This window comes from Apium graveolens, chromosome 2 (genome assembly GCF_009905375.1).
Source record: "Apium graveolens cultivar Ventura chromosome 2, ASM990537v1, whole genome shotgun sequence".
Lineage (NCBI taxonomy): Eukaryota > Viridiplantae > Streptophyta > Magnoliopsida > Apiales > Apiaceae > Apium > Apium graveolens.
The window spans coordinates 125568914-125591360 of record NC_133648.1 but is presented as its reverse complement, the minus strand read 5'-3'; the positions used below and the strand labels follow the sequence as shown (position 1 = coordinate 125591360).

The 22447-nt window shown below is 32.8% G+C and overlaps 3 protein-coding genes across 3 annotated transcripts; 1 reads left to right on the top strand and 2 right to left on the bottom strand.

Moving 5' to 3' along the window:
- The first annotated feature begins 292 nt into the window (after nucleotides 1-292).
- Nucleotides 293-2029, top strand: LOC141707821 (two-component response regulator ARR8-like). The gene is made up of 4 exons (XM_074511192.1): nucleotides 293-784; nucleotides 897-1003; nucleotides 1115-1260; nucleotides 1394-2029. Exons 1-4 carry the CDS (start codon nucleotides 682-684, stop codon nucleotides 1692-1694), a joined length of 657 nt encoding a protein of 218 aa, XP_074367293.1. The 5' UTR covers nucleotides 293-681; the 3' UTR covers nucleotides 1695-2029.
- Nucleotides 2030-3014: 985 nt separating this feature from the next.
- Nucleotides 3015-12769, bottom strand: LOC141707820 (condensin-1 complex subunit CAP-D2). The gene is made up of 16 exons (XM_074511191.1): nucleotides 11882-12769; nucleotides 11394-11554; nucleotides 10113-11298; nucleotides 9787-9978; nucleotides 8101-8763; nucleotides 7816-7992; nucleotides 7472-7539; nucleotides 7159-7381; nucleotides 6977-7076; nucleotides 6757-6872; nucleotides 6572-6629; nucleotides 5596-5747; nucleotides 5280-5481; nucleotides 4285-4440; nucleotides 4124-4214; nucleotides 3015-3359 (listed from the first exon to the last, which is right to left on the bottom strand). The coding sequence occupies exons 1-16, from the start codon at nucleotides 12329-12331 to the stop codon at nucleotides 3350-3352; spliced, it is 4005 nt and encodes a 1334-aa protein (XP_074367292.1). The 5' UTR covers nucleotides 12332-12769; the 3' UTR covers nucleotides 3015-3349.
- A 207-nt stretch (nucleotides 12770-12976) lies between these two features.
- LOC141707822 (mitochondrial fission 1 protein A-like) lies at nucleotides 12977-20720 on the bottom strand. The gene is made up of 5 exons (XM_074511193.1): nucleotides 20563-20720; nucleotides 18297-18423; nucleotides 13679-13800; nucleotides 13416-13479; nucleotides 12977-13326 (listed from the first exon to the last, which is right to left on the bottom strand). Exons 1-5 carry the CDS (start codon nucleotides 20641-20643, stop codon nucleotides 13241-13243), a joined length of 480 nt encoding a protein of 159 aa, XP_074367294.1. The 5' UTR covers nucleotides 20644-20720; the 3' UTR covers nucleotides 12977-13240.
- Between the last annotated feature and the right edge of the window lie 1727 nt (nucleotides 20721-22447).

Below are 22447 nucleotides of genomic sequence, written 5' to 3'. Positions count from 1 at the left end.
ATCTCAAAAGGGAATCAATCACAAGTACCCCTTCAAACCTGCTCATCAAGATATGGTTAAGTAAATGTCAAAAAAATAAAAGATATGGTTAAGTGCACATGATTTGTTATTTTTATGATTTAGAAAAAGTGTCAACATTATTATTTGATAGATAGATACCAGTGGAAAAGGCCACCTCTCCCCCCTTACCTGACCTCACTTGTATCTCTTTAGAGGATTTCCTTGGCCCCACCCCCTTGCACTCCAATCCCAACCCAGCTTTCGGTTTCAATCCCATTGCCACCCCATACATTTCTACCTTCATCATTATATATATGTAATATAAAGTTTAAGCTTCAAGAATCACTACCCACCTTATTAAAATCTTTTAAGTAGACTTTGCATTACTTATATTATTTTTTTATGCATATATATTGTACTCTACTTTGTATTGATTCCCTTGATTATCAAAACCAACTTGGAAACAACTAGGGAGATCTTTGGTTGAAATTTGGTCAGATTTTGCTTTGTGTGCTGTGGATTTTGTTGGGTGCATTTTATTTAGTACATAAGTCCATCTATTTATTTTTCATTCCATTATTTCAGCCTCAACCAAACAAAACAAGCAAACATCTAACCCAGCCTTAGTTTCTCTCCAACTTGTACAATTTTATTACCATTCTTGAATCCTATATTGCTCAAATGGGATTAGCCACAGAGTCAAAGTTTCACGTTTTAGCTGTTGATGACAGCATCATTGATAGAAAGCTTATTGAACGGCTTCTCAAAACCTCATCTTTTCAAGGTACTTTACATTGGAATGGTCATTACTACCAAGCTTATTCAAAAATACTATATTTCTTTCTTTAGTTTAGATTTTTTGGTTCTGATTGTTGTTCATAATTTTTTCATTACAGTTACAGCAGTTGATTCTGGTAGTAAAGCTCTAGAATTTCTTGGACTGCATGAAGATGATGAACAAATCAGTCCCAACAAAGCATTTACATCTCCAATAAATCAACAGGTACTCATTTGGTTTGTTTAAAGGCCTTAACTTCAAAAGGGCTGATTTACATATCCAAGTTTCAAAAATATGCATTTCTGTATTGTTAAAACTTGGTGGTCTTGATTCCAGGAAATGGCAGTGAATCTTATTATAACAGACTACTGTATGCCCGGAATGACAGGCTATGATTTGCTCAAGAAAATAAAAGAGTCATCTTTCAGAGACATACCAGTAGTGATTATGTCATCTGAGAATGTTCCTTCAAGAATTAATAGGTAAGAACTATATATATATATAACTACATTTTTTTACAACACTGCTAGTATTACATATACATTAGTATAAATAAAAATTAACAAATATCGTTCATTACATAAAATGAATGAGTATGTTAATAATTTTTGACAGATGTTTAGAGGAAGGAGCAGAGGAGTTCTTTCTTAAACCAGTGAGATTATCAGATGTACATAAGCTTAAACCCCATATGTTGAAAAGAAAGAACAAAGATGGTGAAAAGCTCGAAAGCGAAACAGATGAAGAACAAGCTTTAGAGTCTTTAGAAGTGATTCAGTCATTGCAGCAAGAAGCAGTAGCACCACAAATACAGGCCATTGGTAACAGTAACAAGAGGAAGGCTTTGGAATTGGATGAAGTGCTTTCACAAGATCATAGAACAAGACCAAGATGCAGTGGTCTCACTGTCATATGATACAAAAAAAAAAAATTGCTGTCTTACTGCAATGAACCAAGATTTAAACATATTTAGTATACCCCCCCTCTTGATTCGAACCTTTCCCCGTAAAGGCTTTGACGTTGCATTCTTTTCTAACCGTGTACATATCATGATTAGTAGTAACAAGAAGCTCTGATGATGAGAAACTTGTGCAATTTTGCTTTAGAAGATACGAGGTCAATTTCTTTCCTTTTGTTCTAAGGTTATTGATGTACAGTGCAGTGGACATTAAGATTCATGCCTGCAGGCTGCAGTTGTCCCCTTACATCTTCAGATTATGTAGTTAACGTATGACCTCTTCTATTTTGGATGTAAGACTTCAATGACCTTTGACTCTGTTGTTACTGCCAAATTTTTTTCCTAGATTGATATATCATATCTTTATAAAAATCCCACCTGCTGCAGAAAACAAACATACGTTGAACAAATTAGGGCGAAGCACCAATTAATTGGCTGTTTGCATTGCGGATTGTGGGATTACAAACGTTTGCATAACATATAGATCTCGCACCACAAATAGATATGGCGCATTGTGTTCATTGTTCTTAGCAATCCGGTAAGAGTAAATGTGTTTTTTATTGAATAACAGTAAACTTGTGAACTAAATTTTGTAAGCAATTTTATTAAACCTGTTTGGTGGCTACATAGTCCACCAGTTTAAACGTTTAATGGCCTGATCTTGGTATTAGACTGGTAAAAACAAGGCAAAGCAGGCAGCATAATTAACAATTTGCGTCAACAGATGTTTATCAAATTGGAAAGCCTCGTCATATAAAAAATTCGCATTCCAAATTATCTAATTACAAGACAGTAAATTAGATCATTTTAAAAAGGGATGAATGTGGAACAATATAACAACTTACAAACACGGGGATATTGGTAGCATGCATATATATATGAAATAATATCGCAACTTACAATGAGTCAATGACTGGGGGTACATTGGCTGGCCAGCGGTATGCTGGTAAATATTTGGGCAGATGAACTGGGAAGGGCAGCAGTATGCAAATGATGAATATGAGCACCACATGAAATCGTTCCTTCTTTAGTTACTATTTCACCCCTTCTTAAAAATATAGTGAGGTTCAGTTTCAGCCGCATAACTGAACTTCAAATTGCAAAACACGGTCCACAGTGCACAAGTTAAAAATGGAAATGAAAACCTCATTAAACTTTAGAGAAAGACTGGCCCTTACACGATTACATCACAGGCTAAACAAATTAGAAGTCAAAAACACTTCTTGCCCCAATATTTGTTTTAGTAATACACTACACATATTCTAAAGTATTGGATCCTTGTATCCAAACTTCACTTTAATAACTGATATTGCAGTTTGTAGAACCCCTTAAAAGGATGTACAAAATATGTATTCATGTTTGAAGCTGTAACTTCTTTTACATTACTGCAATATGACGTAATAACATTGCTAGAGTTGATCAAGTTGATAACAAGCAGGTGATGTGAGATACATCATACATGGGCTTTGTGGAACGAATTCATGCCATGTCCACTTCTCCGAGTCTGAACGAAAACATTTTACATCACTGGTCACAGCACCTTAAATATAATACCATAAAGAATGATTCTTCTAGTACTTAAAGACGAGGGATGCCCACGGGAAGCTGTTCCGTCATACGTTCCTGGATATGATACAATTATAATTTAGTTGTGTTCCCCGTGAAAATTATGTATCACATATTTCCAGAGAACAAAAAAGATAAGGAAGCATGAAGTTCCCATAACACTTGTTTAGCTGCATAATTGTGTTTGGAGGAATTCATATCCTTGATTGTCAAATTACAAAACTATCACTTTTACTTTTTAACTGACAAAGAAGGTTAAAGAAAGATAATATGATAAGCATACACAATCAGTGTCATCTTGCATCGACCATTTAACAGTATTTTAATATTGAAGCATTGCTGTGTGCTAAGTTGATCGTAAAGAGTGTTTAAGACCTAAAATCATTTGACCTGGACTTTTTACCTTTTACTTGAACTCTGTTTTTCGGAACAGTTTAAACACAAGAATGACATGTCACTATATTACACAATTAACAATGTTGCTTTACAGTTTAATTCTCCGAATGAAGGGAACCCCCAACTAGTAAACTTTATGGGGAAAAGAAGGTTTTGAAGCAAAATTTTGCTATTATAAAAAAATCTGCAAAATATTTTAGTCGCAGGGGTATAATCAAGATGTCCTGTTGAACTTTTCTTCAGTTTGCACTATAAGTTTAAGTTTGAGTTGATTAAAAAAATATTTTCTGCAGTTTCTGGTTCAACACCTCATCAAAATAGTAAGGAAAAAAAAGGACAACATACAATTTAATGGAAAAAAGTTTTAGCAACATAAATACCAACGAAGTAAGAAACAACTTGATTTGATATGAAGAGAACTTTACCTTCTCCTTGACCTGGTAATTCTAGTGGGAAGTTCTTTGTCACACTTTTCAGCCTTTATTTTACCTTTTTTGGCTCTTGATTTAGAAGCCCCTGAAAGTATATAGAGCTAAGTTTTTGATTACCAGAAAATCAAAGCAGAGAAGATCAGTGCTTAGGCTACCTGTAAGAACAGCTTGGGCTGACTGAACCTCATTGTCAGCAGGCTCAGGTTCTATCAGCTCACTAGAAGCAGGTGAGTTCTCTTCAGACTCTGAAATTTGCTCGCACGGTGGAGTTGTGGTGATTACTTCATCAATGACCTCACTGTCTGTCCCATCTTCAGAAAATCAAGTACACCAGAATTCAAGGGAATGAATTACAACCAAATTTAAGAAAATCAAGGTACAACCAAAATCAAAAAATTCAAGGTACAAGTTTACATCTGAATCATGCAGGAAAGCTTGAATTGTCTCATACAAGCCACATAAGTAACTCAACAAAAGAAAACTTCTAAGGACACAAAGAAACTGAACTTAGCAAATTCAATGGTGAAGTCTTTTACCGTAACATGCAATTTACTAAATTTGATGCCAATTTTGACTACCATTAAATTTTGTACTTCCTTCTAGTACCAACAGAATTCATATATTCTAAAAAACCAACATGATTTTGCCTTGAGACTTGTCTAACTAAAACTTTAGAAATGTGCTAAGTGTTTGTGTTTATCTGTGTACACTCACCTTGCTGCCTTCCAGCAAAGTTATTAGTAGCCAAGTCAGAAATGAAAAACATTATAGAAATGTGATATATATTACTATTCATGCTAGAATTATGATGCAATACTCTACGATTTTTTACCATCAATGCTGTCAACATATATCACCGTGTCAGTTCATCCAACAAATCTTGACCCTAGATATTGTGGAGAGAGATAATGGGAAAACTTCATATCTACTATTAAACACGTACAATCCCCAGCAACCTTTTATTTCTTGAACAGTCTGAATGTGAAGTGAGATGAAATAGAACTTTAACTACCACAACTACACAAGTCTTCATGCAAAAAGATTTTCAGAAGATTATCACATGTTCCATGTAAAAGAGTTTAAGAGCCCTGGATTTGGGAACATGCAAAACCAATAAATGATAGAGGAAATAGAGCATCATCGCGCTAACCTTCAGAGATTCTGGATTCTGTACTTTCTTCACCATCCTCCATAGCAACTCCAATGTTTTCCAGGCTTCGAAGCTTTTGTTGATGGACCTCTGCATTTTTAGCAGTAACCTCTTGTTCCTTCTTTTCAATATGGAACTTAGATATCTTCTCCTCAAACTCCTCAATGCAAGATTTAAGGTCTGGCTTAGCAAACTTCTTGCCCTGGTTAAGTACATTAAAGAAAATTAACATAAATATAAGATGACCAATTAAGCTTTTACAGTTTTTAGTAAACTAAGCATAAAAAAATTCTGATGCAAGGTCAATAGGTGTTACCTTGTTGATAATATTTTTAAAATGCTCCATCACCAAATCTTCACACAGGACATGCTCATAAGTCTTGAATGACTCGATTAATTTTTTCATGCCTTTATCAGTAAATGATAGCTGAGAGAGGCAGTAAGATATGTATTCCCATTGCTTGGTATCTGCACCAGAAAGGTGTATCCATACTCCATAGTCAATATAAGATAAAGAAGTTGATAGGGCCTCTAGGCTTTTGATCTTCTCAGTGTAAAAAAAACTTAATATTACATATACATTACAAGAAAAAAACTGAAACATTATGACACGAAGATAACAATTGACAAAAAACAAAAAGAGAACAAATTACTACCTTCCTGTCACAGGTTTATACATTAACGAAACTAAAGCTTATAATTTGTATGAACCACGGATTGTCAACTTTTAATTTAAATTTATAAGAACTTCGATGTAACAATTATACTCCCTCCATCCCTTTAGGTTGTTAACATTTGAAATGGAGCGATCGACACGCATTTTTAAGGCTCTTATTAACTATAGTTACATAAATTATTTTAAAAACTTTTTCTTCTGAATAAATTTTAAATGTTTAAACTTTTATTCAAAATAAGAAAAATTTCAAAATAAGTTATGGAACTATACTAGATAAGAGCATTAAAATGCGTGCCGAAATGTTAACAATCTATCGGGACAGAGGGAGTAATACTTTGGAGTGTGTATTAAAACAGCTGTAATTTATTTATAAATAAATACCTATTGTATTAGTTTTTGTGGTTGCAAGAATTAAACCTCGGCCTTACTAATATAATATAGTACTGTACTAACTATTTAATAAATGAAACAAAAGTAATAACAGACACACACATAAAAGCAGCCACCAACCACCGTCCAAAAAATATGACTGAAATAGTAAATGCATTTCATGCAACTTCAAACTAGAAATTTCTGGAATAAATTTAAACTAACAGTTTAGACTTAAAATTCAGACCTGTGGCTCCACTGAATCTGTTGCATAGCTTTTCAACGAGAGACTCCAATTGTTTATCCTGAAGATGACAAAGGTTTAATCCAACAACCAGATAATAATGGTGACATTAGAGGGATAGAAAGAGAGCCAGAAGAATATGAATTTGTAAAAAAAGGCTGCATAACTGTAGCCACATTAAATCTTACCTTCTTGATAGAACCAATCAAAAATTGCATGATATTGCAGAAAGAGTTTCTTTCTAAGTTCTGGTTGGATAATTTGCCAAGGATGTCAGGCAGTAAATTATAGATAGGATTACTCCCTATAAGAAGAAAAAAGACATCTACATTAAATGCCTTTTTGCACAGACAAACAAGAAATGAAAATAGTCTGTTAGCCTATACAAATTACAGTGATGGTGTTTACCTTTTTTTGATAACTCATGAAAGAAAAGTTTTGCAAGGTTAGAAATTCGTTCATCTTCATCTTCTAATCGTATAGCCATTTCATTTATGTGGCCTTTAACCTATCAAGTCATGATCATGATTAGACCCCATGAATTTTTTAAACAAAAAAATAGCATGAAACAGATATTCAGCCTCTCGGACCTTCATCATGTCATTTAAAATTAGGTGGGACAGAACCAACACCGCATTCTTCCGAACAGCAGCTGAGGCATCACGTAACCTTGAATACATATTTTCAGTCCACGGTTCCAATAGATTTGGAAATCGAACCGCCAGGTCTCCAAGAGCAACAGTGCAATTGGAACGAACAGTTTCTGATGGTGCACTTTCCACCACAGTAAATAGAAGCTGGAGATTTGCATCACTGGAGATATATAGTTTAGAAAAAGTAAAAGAAACAGTTATGTTGGGTGTAAATATCAGCTATTGATGCCAAAACAGTAGAAAATATTACCAAAAGTCTGAATCAATAATCATGAATCGACATAGAGCAAGCATTCCAGATGCCTGCAAGTCGGGATACTGCAAAACACACCAAATAAGCACAATGAAAATTTATCAAGACAACTATAATTTGGATAACCCCTAGTTTGAAGTGAAATCAACTTAACAAAAGTAAAGTACACTAAGACAAAAGGAGAACTAAATCCATTCAATTTGATTGAGAGATATAAACTGAAAAACAAAAAAAAAAGGACACGTTCATCATTCCTTACATGTATCTACTCATTTTATTTCTGAAATCTACTTTCTCCAATATCATTATTTTAACCTTTAACATAGAACACAGTACATCACCTTCTGCATCAATGTAATATTTCGACAAAGTTTTGATAGAAAAGGTCCACACGGCCCAATCAGATTCTTCTCAACAGAACCAGCAGAAACTATTTCTTTTTCTGCTCTTTCAGATAAGATATCAAGTACCGTGTCATCAGTGCAAGCAAGACCTAGCTCTGCGTTGATTCCACTTTCCTGGAGCAATAAAAAAATAAATGGATTTACAATAACTTTAACAACACATAAGAAAGTTTATAATTATACAATATTATATATATATATATATATATATTTTCATTCCACCTTGTCTGCATCAGGAAGTGTCATGCCATTACAGTCAACATTCTTCCCTTCAGCAACTAGTCTTTCTTTTTTTGCTTTCTCTTTTTGAATCTTTCGGATACAAGATTCAATATAGACTAACTGACTCATGGCAATGTGGCTGACGATATATAAAAACCTGCTTAGTTTTGTTACTTCGAGTTTGGTAAGGACATTAGTATTATCAGTGGGGTGGACAGTTTGCAAGTCATCCGCTCCATTGAAATCAAATACAGATCTGAGTACTTTCTTCACCAAATCAGCTGCAAAGGTCTCAGGTGTTGGATGGATTGTATATATCGTAGTAATGGCTTTGTCAGCAGCAGCATACCATATGTTTTCTGGAAGCCCAGACCCAGTAATCAAGCTTTCTAAAATACCAAATAACCGGCTGCCACTTTTAGACAAAAGTTTTTTCTGATCCTCTCCCGACAACCTTTGAAGTGCAATGCAAGCTGTTCTAGCAAGCAAAGGGTCCAATTTTGCCCATCGGCCGAAACCAATATCTACAATATCCTGTAGGTGCGAACCAAGAACCCCAGGAGATGATTTTGCAGCCATGCAAAGGACAAATAAAGCACCACGACTATGCTCTGCCGTGGTTCCGCTGATGTTAAAACAAAAGAAATCCCATAAAGATGATATCTGCAACAACAAATGACAAGTAGAAGATTAATTTCATTTTCTGATTAGCAAAAGAAAAAAATAAAGAAACCTGACATGCTACGAGGAATGCACTTTTTAAAGGAGTTAAAAATCAAATTGGTCATTCAAGTGAAGGCCATATATCATTTTGATCATCGATCTTAATGGGGTATCATTTGCATCACTAAAGTTATAATAAATATCAAACAGATACCTCTAAATTTCTTAAAACTAAATATATCATATATAATACTAGAAATTCACAACTGTTCATTTGGTTGACATAGTAGTCAAGAAAAATGTGTAAAACTTAACAAAAAATTAATTTTACGTGTTGAGCACATATTAAGAAGTATTTGTTCGATATTTAATATTTATTATGACTTTGGTGTACAAATGATACCCCGTTGGGATCAATAATCAAAGTGATATGTGACTTTCACTTGAGTGACCAATTTGATATATTAACCCTTTTTAAAGTTTATGCATCAGGATATCAGAACAACAAGATTATTCTTCATGTTCCAAAATTTAGAGCTAAAAGTCATTTATGTTCCCTTACTAAACTTCAAGCATAAATTTTAATATAACAAGAGCTGTCGATCATGCAGAACAGAAGAAGACAAGAGAAGAGGAGATTCATTCTAAGAGCAAGGTCCATATAAGCTCGCACACCCGAAGCTCCAGAGTTTTGAACATTTTTAAGGTCATTTAGGGAAGCAGAAACGATTTGTATTTTGTAGTTATAGACAATTAAACTAAACTTTAATCTAGTATGAAGAAATGCTCTAATACCTTCATACGAAAGACTACGAAATCTAATTTTTTTTGCCAAAAAACTAAAATAACATATGGGATGTGCTAATCACAAAATCTAAAATAGGTAATTAATGTAGTAATCACGAAATCTAAAATCATGATGTGAAAGATTGCTTTCAAGTACATAACATGGTAGAAACACGTAACTGCATTATTTATTACATAAAAAAGAATTGTGAGATATAAAAGAGAAGCAGTGTGTACCGTGCTACTAGAAATATCCCCTTTAGATACCAGAGCAGCAACAATGAACTCTAAAGCTGCAAGATCTCCAATGTTTGAATCAATAGCTAGATTCATAAGATTTTTAGCAGTTTCTACAGGGCTCTTCCTTAGATAGATTGTGATAAATGCATTCTCCACAGCTTCATATATAGATTTTTCCTGGGAGAAAACCTGTTGAAAAACATATACAAATGCCAATTATGCCATTAATCGTGTTTCACGTAGGCAAGGTCAAGCACAAGAGGTGCCATATAAATTTAGATAAGGAATTGCACAGTATAGCTGACACATAGTAAGAAGAGTACCAGGGGCAACATTTTACGGAGGCAAGATTCTGAGCCATCAACCTGAAACTGTTTGCACCTCATTAATAGTAAAATTGTGTTCTCAACATCAGATGCAGAAGATGAAGCCATTAATTGAACAAGAGTTGACATGGTGGCAGATACACACTTTGAGAAACACAAGCCTGCCTCAAGAGAGGCAATCAGTGTTCTGGTTTGCTCCATATTTCCAACATCTGGAACAGCATTGTCCTGGCCAATTTCATTATCTACTTCCGGAAAACAACTATCAATTAAACTATCTTGCTGTTCCTTGGGTCTGGCTTCTGCTCTTGGATCATCAACCTCACCATCTTCATTGCAAGCATCATCATCTAAGGGCAACCCATCTAAAACACTTTGTGATGGAGAATCTGGCACAAGCTCCTTTAACTTCTTCCTGTACTGCTCTAAAGTTGCCTCAAAAGAAGCTATTCGAAGTTGTGGACCAAAAGGGTTATGCTGTAACATCATAATAAGTAAATTTAGAGCAGATTTTCGTACGATTGCACTTTTATCCTCCAACCTCCCTGCAGCTACTGCTGCAACCTCATTCCACAGACCAATTGAAACAGCATGTTCTTCACATAACTCAGCCCAGACTTGTAGAACCCGACTCCTGGTATAAGCAGAAACATCACGACAACGTTCCAGCAAAATCTCCAGCATGGCCTGCTTGGTTCGAAGGCGAATGGATTTGGAACTCACTTCACCCTCCACATCACTGAAGGCTTTGGTGACCAACTTTCCTAAAACCCCAACAAGAGCGTTTCTAATCTTATAAGACTCTCCGCCAAAGTGAGGGACCAATAAACCTATGTTAGTAGAAATCAACTTTGGTAGTCTATCAGAAAGTTCCACTAGAAACCTGCCAATATTTTCAGCTCCAACCGTGTCTCTTACATACTCTTTAGGATTAGTCTTACCGATCTCTCTGATGAGATAAGTAGCCATGCTTCCATCAGAATACTTCTTTTCAGCAATAGCAACCGCATTAGCCAAGTGCATAACAACAAAATCATGCCTATGAATCAGATGAAGTATCGAAGCACATGCGTGTGCTGTGTAATGGTATTTAGTAGCACAAGTACCAATTATACGACATAGCGCATCTTTCGTGTCTGCATCCTTTAACAATGTTGCATTCTCAAACATTGAAAATGCATTTCTACAATAAATCAAAACAAAAAATAATATTATAACATCACATACAAACATAACACACACAAAAACAATAAAAAAGTATAATATCAGCCAGCTCACTTCATAATGAAGGACAGGTAGTTTTCGTCAGGATCTGAGGATCCAAATAACAAGGAAAGGTTGATTTCCAGAGAATTAGCAATCAAAGTCAGTATGCGGCTTCTCTGTGATTCCCAGTTCCATGAATTAATTAGCTGTTTCTTCCTAGTACTTGGAACAACCTATACACAAATCAACGAAACATCTTATAAATATCACAACTCGTATCAATGACCTATTCAACTTGTAAACATAGCGTAACATACACAAATTAACCAACACCTAATTTAACTGAACTGAACATACAGTTAAACCTCCAAAAAATCATACTCTAGCTAGGTGAATGAATATAGTTCAATAACTAATCGAAACATTATTTGCCGCAATTATTAAAATTAGCACGAACAAAATGTAATATTGATTTAATTACTAATTAATCGAGTATTAATTCATAATCCAGTATTAAATTTAATCAGAGTAAATTAATAGCGAAAAATGAAGTAGTTTACCTTAGTGGAGTGATTGGAAGAAACATTGGAGTCCTCCTCCAGGACAACCTGAAGAAGAAAATAAGTATAAATCTTAAAAGCATTTCTATGCGAGGCGATACGATCAACAACCGGACTCTGATGATCATTCTGAGACTGAGAAGCCCTGGAAAGAGAGTCAACATTGGGAAGCAAGACACTGAAATTGGATCTGAGACTCTCGACGAGATTGAATTTACAGGAGGGAGAGAGAGTGGAGAAAGTTTTAACGAGAGAGTAGACACGGTCGAATACGTCCTGGTCTTCGACACAGAAGAGCTCTTTATCGGAGAGATCGAAGGAGACGCCTTTTACGAATTCTTCGAGAGAGGAAGAAGTGAAGGAGGAGAGATTGGTGAGGGTTTGGACGGAGAGACGGTTGTCTTCGTATTCGACTTCGAGGTTTGGGGAGAAAACGAAAGGGGGAGCCATTTGGGAGAGTTAGAATTGGGGGATTTGTGTGTGAGGAGCTTGGTAAATGGATTTGAAAAGGGGGAAGATGTAGGAGGCGGGAAATGAAATTTGGAATTTGATGGGTCATGGTGGATGGACTGTTTACTTTTTTTGGGCCTCGTTACGTTTGTCCATTTTTTTTGGGCTTGTTAGGGTTTGTTAAGTTTGATACTATGGGTCATGGTTTGTATTTGTGAATTTTCAGCTCTCGTTTTCAAGAAATTTATATTTTATGTCGTTCTTCTTGGTTAATCATATACACTTGTTAAACAAAATGCGAGACCTCATATCGGAGGTAGGGGAAAGGAAGGCCTCTTGCACCAAAAGGTATTGGTTATCCTTAATATAGACTTTTGACACCCAATTTTTTCTTCAGAATTTTATGCACAACTTGTATCGATACCAATTACAAGTATAAAATTTCTTGTTTCTTGCTCCATTATTCCTGTTCAATACGTCAATCTCTCACTTTTCAAGATTAATCACTACTCCACACAAACTTTACAAGTCCTAATATATTTTTTGAAGTCCTTTATGAAGGGACTTGTAAAACTAAAGTGAGGTGTTTAATGCTGACATGATTCATGTATGTGTACTGACAGTGTGAGATGAGTTAAAACTTAATTGACAGAACAATTTGCAGCTGTTATGGGATCCAAGAAATAGTCACTGCCTTCTACTGTTCTACGTGTTTACTGTGAACTTTTAATCTTTTATAACTTCAGTAATCAATCTAGATCCTCATATCTATACTAATATCCAGTATTGTCAAACTTTAAAATGCCAAGGTGTGACCACAAGTCAATATCACAAAAAAGAGTTGGAGAATTTGATCTCTGAGAATAATTTGCTCAGGGCCTCAGGCATATATATGTAATTTGAGGGTTACTAATTTCTGCGAGACAAGGCTGCAGCAAGTCCGCCAGCTACAAGTCCTACAACAGTGGCAGTAATGCCGATTCCAATGGCACCATCTGTGAAAAAGCTCAAGTTTTAGAAAAAAATGTTGTCATTGTACTGATTTCCTAAAGATGATGTTATAACAATGGAGCTAGCATAATACCCTTTGTGATTCGATCTTCAATTGTCTTCTTAAGGAACAAAGCTTGCCTCCAATCTGGTGCAATCTACAGATCAACGTAACATTATTCTTGCTCACGAAATATATAAAAAATCTAATTCGTAACTGAAACAATCTCACAACTATGGGCTGTGCAGAAATAAGATATGTATCCCCCCTGATTGCAGGATTTCAATCAACTGGGAAAAATCAGGTCCACTCACTCACCCATAACAAACAAAAAAAACGGAAGGAAACAGAAGTACCTCCAAACATTGTTCTACAAGTTGCCTGCTCTTTGCAAATTCACCACTTCTATAGTAACCAACTGCCAGAAGATACATTTTCTCTCTATTTTGCAATGGACTATCGGTACTGGTCAAAGAAACTGGCAGCAAAAACAAAATTCACAACTAACAGTAGGTCAAATACATGGTAATTTTACATTTGACAAGAAAGACAGCAAGGAATTATAATTGCAGTTACATGCAATGAGTCAATGACATCTTAATTAGGTACTGTGAACATACTCCCTCCGTCCCGGTGGGTTGTTTACATTGGGGGACGGGGGATCGGCACGCATTTTAAGACTCCCGTAAAACATGGTACCCTAAATAATTTTAAATATTTTTTTCTTTTAAATAAAAATATAATGTTTAAACTTTTATACAGAAAAAGAAAATTCTAAAAAAAATTGTAGAACTATATTTTATAATAGCCTTAAAGTGTGTGCCAAGCATGAGGTAAAAGTATGTAAAGAATCCAGTGGGACGGAGGGAGTAATAGTTTTATGTTCTTCCCCTTTCGACAAAAAGAAGTTTTAATATATAAAAAGTAACCAAACTAGATCGAGATTAGAGCGTACAAGGTATCTCTCATCAACATTAAAAGGAGGATAATTGCAGACTATTAAGAAGCTTCTAGAGTGCAAACAAATGACGAAACAATGGAACTGAATACTGCTTCAAGAAACAAACATATAAAAAACTTGTTCAACAAAGAAATGGTAACAGATATCTGTACTATACTATACTATACTTATCTACACTATGCTATACAAACCGGAATAGGGTATAATTTATAATTTGGTTAACCCCTCATTTTGGTTATCCCTATCCATCACGACCGTCGGATCTTATTCATTCAAATAATAAGAGCCGTTAGATCAAAATACTAAAAAAATACACTTCACAGGTTTTCAGGTTCGGATACCGTCAACAATAAACATTATATTATTATTTATAAAGATACATATAAGTTTTCAGGTTCGAATTTCCCCGGTAACAAACATTTACATTACTAGCTGAAAACCTGTGCGATGCACAGATCAAATATTTTTTTTTAATATTATATATATTTTTAAAAAAAAATGAATTAAATTCTTAAATTTTTTAATTTAAAATTTTAAACTATACGACTTCATGATAATTATATTAATATATCTATATGTTCGTAGTTTTTTAGAATATTTAAACCTATTGAAAGTAATAGTCTCGGTACCCAGAAAAAATATTATTTTTATTATTTTATTTAAAGTAAAAATACAATGTCTTCTAGGAACTTAAAAAAATTTATTTTAGCGAGTTATTACTTAATCGATTGATTAGAGCTATTTTAAAAAGACAATATCACTAATTGAACAATACAGTTTTATTAATAATTCTATGTGACTGTGTGTTTTAAAGCTGACTTTAATATCAATTATAGTGATATAGAATTTGATATAAAATAGAATTTAAATTGACGGAGGAAGCTAAATTTAATATCAATTAAAATTAGAATTGATTGAACAACCCCAATTAGAATTAAAATAAATAGATAAGGGTAGATAAATAATTTCAGCAACTACTGACCGACCAACTACCAAAGTTTTAATGTTTTGTCTATTATAATATAGTATAGATAGATTATTTATGAATAAGATCTCATCAATCATATATTATTTATACTATTTAAACTTGAAATTATACACAATAAAATTATTATTATACAATCATTATTTAGTATTTAATTAGTAATATAAAATTTTAAAAAAAATTATATAAAATAAAATGAAAATATATAAATATCAACCAAGACCCGTGCATCGCACTGGCCGTAAACTAATATATATATATATATACTGTTATAAGCGAAACATTATTTCGTTTAGTCGGCTGGTCAACATTTTCCTAAAATGTATGTTAACACCTTCCAAAACAAAGTTTTTTTGTCAGATCCAAAACAAAGCTTAAACAAATATTATTTAATTAAAAAAATTAAATCATGTATCTAATATAACTACAAACTCTATGAATTATTATACAACTTAATTTCTAATATACTCAACTTATTTTTTACCTCTTTTGTAAGGAAACAAACACTTTCAAAATTAATTTTATTTATTCAAATTATAATATAACAAAATAAGTAATAAATCAAGAAAAAAATTTAAAAAAATAATATTGAAAACAATAGCAAATCATCCACATACACTAGTATTCAAGAATCGACCTAGGAGGTAGTTAAAGGACTTTTTAAAATTTTAACTATCTAAATTTTGAATCTTTCAGTAATATAATACTTACAAATTAATAAAAATATTTTATAATCAGTCTGCGCATTGCACGGGTTACAGGCTAGTATATATATATATATATATACTATATTATAATAGACGAAACATTAAAAGTTTGGTAGTCGGTTGGTCGGTATTTGCTGAATGTACTTAATTACCCATATTTTATTATTCTAATTCTAATTGGTAGATAACTCAGTTCTAATTCTAATTGAAATTAAAGTCAACTTTCTCTAACAATTCAAATTCTATTTTATATCGAACTCTATATCATTATAATTAATATTAAAGTCAACTTCTTTTATCAATTTATATTCTTATTTATATTGAGTTCAACATTATTCTAATTGATATTTTGGGTCAAAATAAATTTAAGCAAACTAAATATAATTAGTTGATATTATGCGCCTCGGATTAAGACAAAATAATAAATATTACTAATCCGACTAAAAAAATATTTTTTTTTGAAAGGCTATATCATTAGAAACAGAAGGTCCTAGTTATAGTAAAGACATTACATCAGAAAGTTCAACGCGACTAAAGAACACAATAACAAGAACAAATATACCTCAAGTACTAAAAACACAAACTACTGAGAAACAAAGACAGACAAACTAGGGAAACCCAACAGCTAAATACTCTGACTGGAGACCTAGCTAGCTAGATGCCTAAGACTGAAACGATTCACTGCACAAGTTTACCACCCCAATCAGCATACTAACTAAAAAAATATACCATTAAACTAGAATAAACAAATTAATATATATTATTCATCCATGATAAAAAGTTTGTTAAACAATTGATCCAAACTAACAGAAAATTAAAAATTAAAATTAAAATCAAAATATAATTTGACCAACAGGAACAAAATCATATATACTAATTATTTGGGCTAAAACAAAATTATCTAATTGATCTGGACTTAAAAAAATAAAATTAAACTAGAAATAATTAGTTATATTTAGTCGGGTGGGTATCCAGATAAAATAAAATACTGTAAAACACTGACCCGGGATAAATCAAATTATTATTATCTTTTTTAAATAGCTCTCATAGTTAATCGATTAAGCAATTATTTTGCTAAAATAGTATTCCCAAACATAATGGAAATATTGTATTTTTTTATACGTGTATTAATCTAATTATCATGAAGTCATATCATTTAAAATTTAAAATGAGCATATTTAATAATCAATTCAAAATAATTTTTTAAAAATTATATATTATACTAAAAAAGATATGTGCAATCCGTGCATCGCACGGGTTTTAAGCTAGCATATTATAATAACCGGAATGAGGTATAAATTGTAATTTGGTTAACGCCTCATCTTGTTTATCCCTTTCCATCACGACCGTCGGATCTTTTTCATCAAATAATCAGATCCGTTAAGAGTAATTGGCAGTTTGTAACCCACTTTTATTTTCATTTTTGCGATTTGGGTTTAGATTATTTTCTCTGTCAACATGCACCCCATAAAATTAATTTCGCTTCTATTTGCACCCCACTGACGACTTTTCATCCAAGATGACCGTTAACTTTAACGGAAGCGGGGGCATTTTAGTAAATTACTAATTAAAACAAAAAAAATTCTTGTTTTCTTCTGTTTTAATTAGTAATTTACTGAAATGCCCCCGATTCCGTTAAAATTAACGGTCATCTTGGATGGAAAGTCGTCAATGGGGTGCAAATAGAAGCGAAATTAATTTTACGGGATGTAAATTGACAGAGAAAATAATGTAGACCCAAATCGCAAAAATGAAAATAAAAGTGGGTTACAAACTGTCAATTACTCATCCGTTAACAACAAACATCTATATTATTATTTATAAAGATACATATAACTTTTCAGGTTCGAATCTTAGTAATAACAAATATTTACATTATTTTTTATGAATAAGATCTCATCAATCATGTACTATTTGAACTTAACTTGAAATTATATACAATGAAATTATAATTATATAATCATTATTTAGTATTTAATTTTATATATAGAATTTTAATAAAATTATATAAAATAGAAATAAAAATATATTAATATTAACCGAGACCCGTGCATCGCACATGCATAAGCTAATAATTAATAAACTGAAGAATCAGTAGAAAAACTACTACAATGTACTTTATAGAAGGTTACTAGGGCACAGATGATGAACATCCAAATATATGTCATGGATGTAAATATTTCTATATTTATTTTTCTTAGAATAGAAATCTACATGTATCTGTGAAGACCAGGAACACAAAAAGAAAACATATGGCCTTAAACACTTTTAAACTGCCAAAGTAAACTTTCCAAATTAAAATTGGATCCAGTAAGTCGAACCTTCAAGCATAGCAATCCCACGCTGAACATCATCTGGCTGTCTAGAATGAACTAGGGCCCAAGAGAACCGCATTATACTTTCAGCCTTTTGTTCCTCCGAAGACACTGCAACCTCTTTCTCACAACCCTGGTATGGAAAATTGTTAATACTCTATATATGAAAGAAAAAGTTATCATTTTCAAATCATAAACACTGTCTTGTTTTGTCTTGTATTTGTTACGGAAACTAATACTACACTGTAAAATGAGACTGCTCTAGCAAAATAATATGAGCAAAACAAAATGCTGACCCCGATATATTGCTGACAAACTTACAGCTGGACAATGCGACAATCAGAGGCGGATCCTCTAAGGGGCAAGGGGGTCATCCGACCCCCTTAAATTTTTAGTTTAGTTAAATATGTATATTCAAATTATATAAAAATTAGAAAATGACCCCCCTTAATTTTTGCCAAAAAAAGATTGCCCCCTACTTAAAATTTTTTGATGTCAAAAATCTTTATATTGGGCCAACATTTATAAATGAAAGGTATATATTTTTTGTTTAAAAAAATTATGAGTTACAAATGAAAGTAGAAATTAGGAATATATGACAAAAAAGGTTAGAAATTGATATTTAACTAGCATTTCTACTTAAACCACATATTTCTTTATTAGCTTTTGATTAAAATTCTATCCTTCGGAATTTGATAAAATATGTCTTCTAATCACTTAAAGGTCGCTTTTTAAGTATACAGTTGACACAAAAACAAAAGTTGATTTTCAAATTTGAATGGTATTCTTGACTTTGTTCAAAATATGGTTGAAAAATACAATGATAGAAGTGTTATTCGGTCTAGACGAGCTGAGTTTCCATCCAGGTGTAATTCGAGCCCGGTTTAATTGAGTCGAGCTAGCTCGTTTAGTTAAACGAGCCTAAACCTCTGCCCGAACCCAACTGTACCCGACTCATTAATTTTCACGAGTTTTAACGAGCCGGGTGAGCCGACTCGTCCAATTTTACACTAAATCGAGCATAAAACGCTACCCGAATTCGGCTCGTTTAATTTCACGAGTCAAGTTAAGCCGACTCGTTTAATTAAACGAGCTGAAACCTTTACCCGGACTCGAGCTCGGACTCGAGCTTGTTTAAACGACCCGAGACCCATAAAACGAGTTTGAGCCGGGCGAGCTCGCGAGCTGCCCAGATCTTATTACAACTTTACACAAAAAAATTGAATATCCTTGAGTTTATATGTTGATAAAATCGTCAGTAATTCTAACGGTTACAACTGCAACAATTAAGAGAGGATTTTCAATCGAAAATATTTTTAATAATCTAATATATAAGATCGTATTTTTAATTTTTTTCGAGCCGAGCTCGAGCTTATTTCAAGCCGAATACGAGCAGAACATGCCAAATGCTCGGCTCGAGCCCGTTAAAAAAAATTTCCGACCCCTATTCTGTTAGGATCTCAGATAGTATAAATTCATCTTTGTAACTATATGTAGATGAGACTTTCAGAATCAACACTACTGCTTTCTCTAAATGTAAGAAACTCAGTTTTAATATAGTTGACATTCACAAATCGACAGTATTTTGATAAAAGCAAAGAACGGAATCTTTCCCATCCAACTTCCGTAGCATATATGAATCTTTCTCCAAACTAAATGTATTAGGATTATTTGATTAGGCGAACCTAAATAGCCTTGTACATTCATAGATTTTCAATCGAACTTTCGTAGCATAGCCCCTAGAATTTGAAGTGGGTTGCCATATCGCCGTAAATTTCAAAATTTGGTGCTAATAAATCTATAGTTAACCTATTCTAATGTAATGTCCTAACTCGTCTAGTAAGAAAAACTTACCCTGTAAAATTTTCCCTCTCAAATTTAGCCACATTTCACCCCTTCAGTAGGTTGTATAAAGATAAATCTTGGACCGCCTCTGTTTTAAACTAAAAGCATTAAGATTATGCTAGCTAAAACGAATACGAGACTCAAGCAGCTGGCAATTAAAAGTAAAAAACCACTCTGAAATCTAAATCAAAATAAAAAAGGGCATCATAAAAAGATATATAGTAACATCAAATCGACTTTGAGACTCGGGCACATCAAATTTTATCCGATCAAGAATAAGAAGATGTTACTGAAACCATGCATTCGGCATCAAAAAATAAAACGTAAATTTAACACAAAACTTGGCTTGGCTTATCGTAAACAAAGAAGAGAGTTTTGTTGCTGACGAAAATGAATAAATTGGGTAAATATGGAAGGGAATGCTTACGGAAACAACATCAGAATTGCACCAAGGAATATGATCTCCACCGTTGAAAAATGCGCGAACTGATTCCATAAAGTCTCCCATCTTTTAAGTTTTCGATCGTCTCCGGCGTCAAGAAATGATTTGTTGATAAAATGTAAATGATGCCACCCAAAGATAAGGGAACACATAATTATATATCTTTATCTAGTAGGGTTGTTGGTAATCTATTATATTTAAAATAGAACACTTAATATTAAATAGGACGCCTAAAATTATTCGTCTATCAATTCTATTATATTTAAAATAAAATATTTATATTATGACACTTAATATTATATTTAGAACAGGACATCTAAAATTAATTTTCTATCAATTCTATTATATTTAAAATAAGACACTTATAAAAATTAGTATTATTTAAGAGCTATAAAGTTCGAATCATGCCGGCAACATATTAAAATTATATAATTAAAATTAGAATTTTCAATAAATATGATAATAATAATCGTGAATCGCACGAGTTATATACTAGTATCCATTTAAATATAAATAATTATTGAATTACAATATTAAGCCCTACAATTAGCTCTAACTTGCTAACTGTAAAAAAAACTGTTTGCGGTAAAAGTTTGAATTAGCTAATTTAGTCGATTGAATTTAGATGTTTTGGATAAAGTTGCTTGGTAAAAAAAATCAGTTTGCTTTTTATACTGGGTGTAATGTATCTACGGTTAACTATAAAATAATTTCATAAAGTTAGGGGTATAAACGAGCCGAGCCGAATATTGTCAGACTTGATTTGAACTCGATTAAAATAATTCGTTCTCGAACTCGACGAACCTTTAATTTCAAACTCGAAACTCGGCTAGTAAAAGGTGCGGTAGGCTCGAGTTCGACTCAAAAACTCAAATTAATTTCACTAATTTTTAATAAAACCTCGAAATATGATTGGTTGGGCTAGAGTTCGATTCGATAAAAAATAAATAATATATAGAAAATATTAAATATTGATATAAAACTATATTTATAATAAAAATTAAAATAATAGATGTTCGATAAGGCTCGCGAACCTTACGAGCCGATTAAATTGAAGCTCGAGCTCGGCTCGGTTGAAAATTCGAAAAACTCGAGTTCGGCTCAATTATTTCCGAGTTGAATTCAAAACTTTTACGAGTCGATCTCGAGTAGTTCACGAACAGTTTACGGCATTTATACTCCTACCCAAAGTCAGTTGCTAAAAGAAGATAAATTTATAGTCATAATTGTATTTAATTCAGAGAAATATATTATTTTGTATTTACAGGTCTTCAAGTTCGAATAAACTCCAAGGTGATTGGATGTTAATAGTACGTATAACTAAAAACATAAATACATTTATTCAACTTAGACTTGATTTCTAAACACCACTTTCAACCTTTGAATTAAAAATACATGGTATAACCAGTAATCTAAAAAACACAAGTCGGGATTGTTCAGTAATTGCACCTTTCAGTAATTAATCAGATAATCGGTGATTAGTTGGAGCATTAATCAGAAACAATTTATTTAATAAATAATAATAAATAATTCTATTTAAATGTCACTAACCTTCCATAAGATTTACAAAATTAAAACCAGATATCATTAATTCAATCTTGATGTTTAAACAGTAAGATTTACAAAAAAAAATCATCATCATAGTCAATAATTGATATTTAAGTGGTTTATACTAATTAATTACTAGCGACCATTCACTAATCACTACTTGGTAGTTGGAAAATTATTATCTACTAGTTCAAACCTTAAAATTTAAAATAAATCGAGTGAGGGTAAGACAAAAAATACAAATATGAAAGATGTAATCATTGTTGAATAAATTTAGAATACCTTAAGATTATTAATCGATCGAGCAAGCGAGTTAATGTTG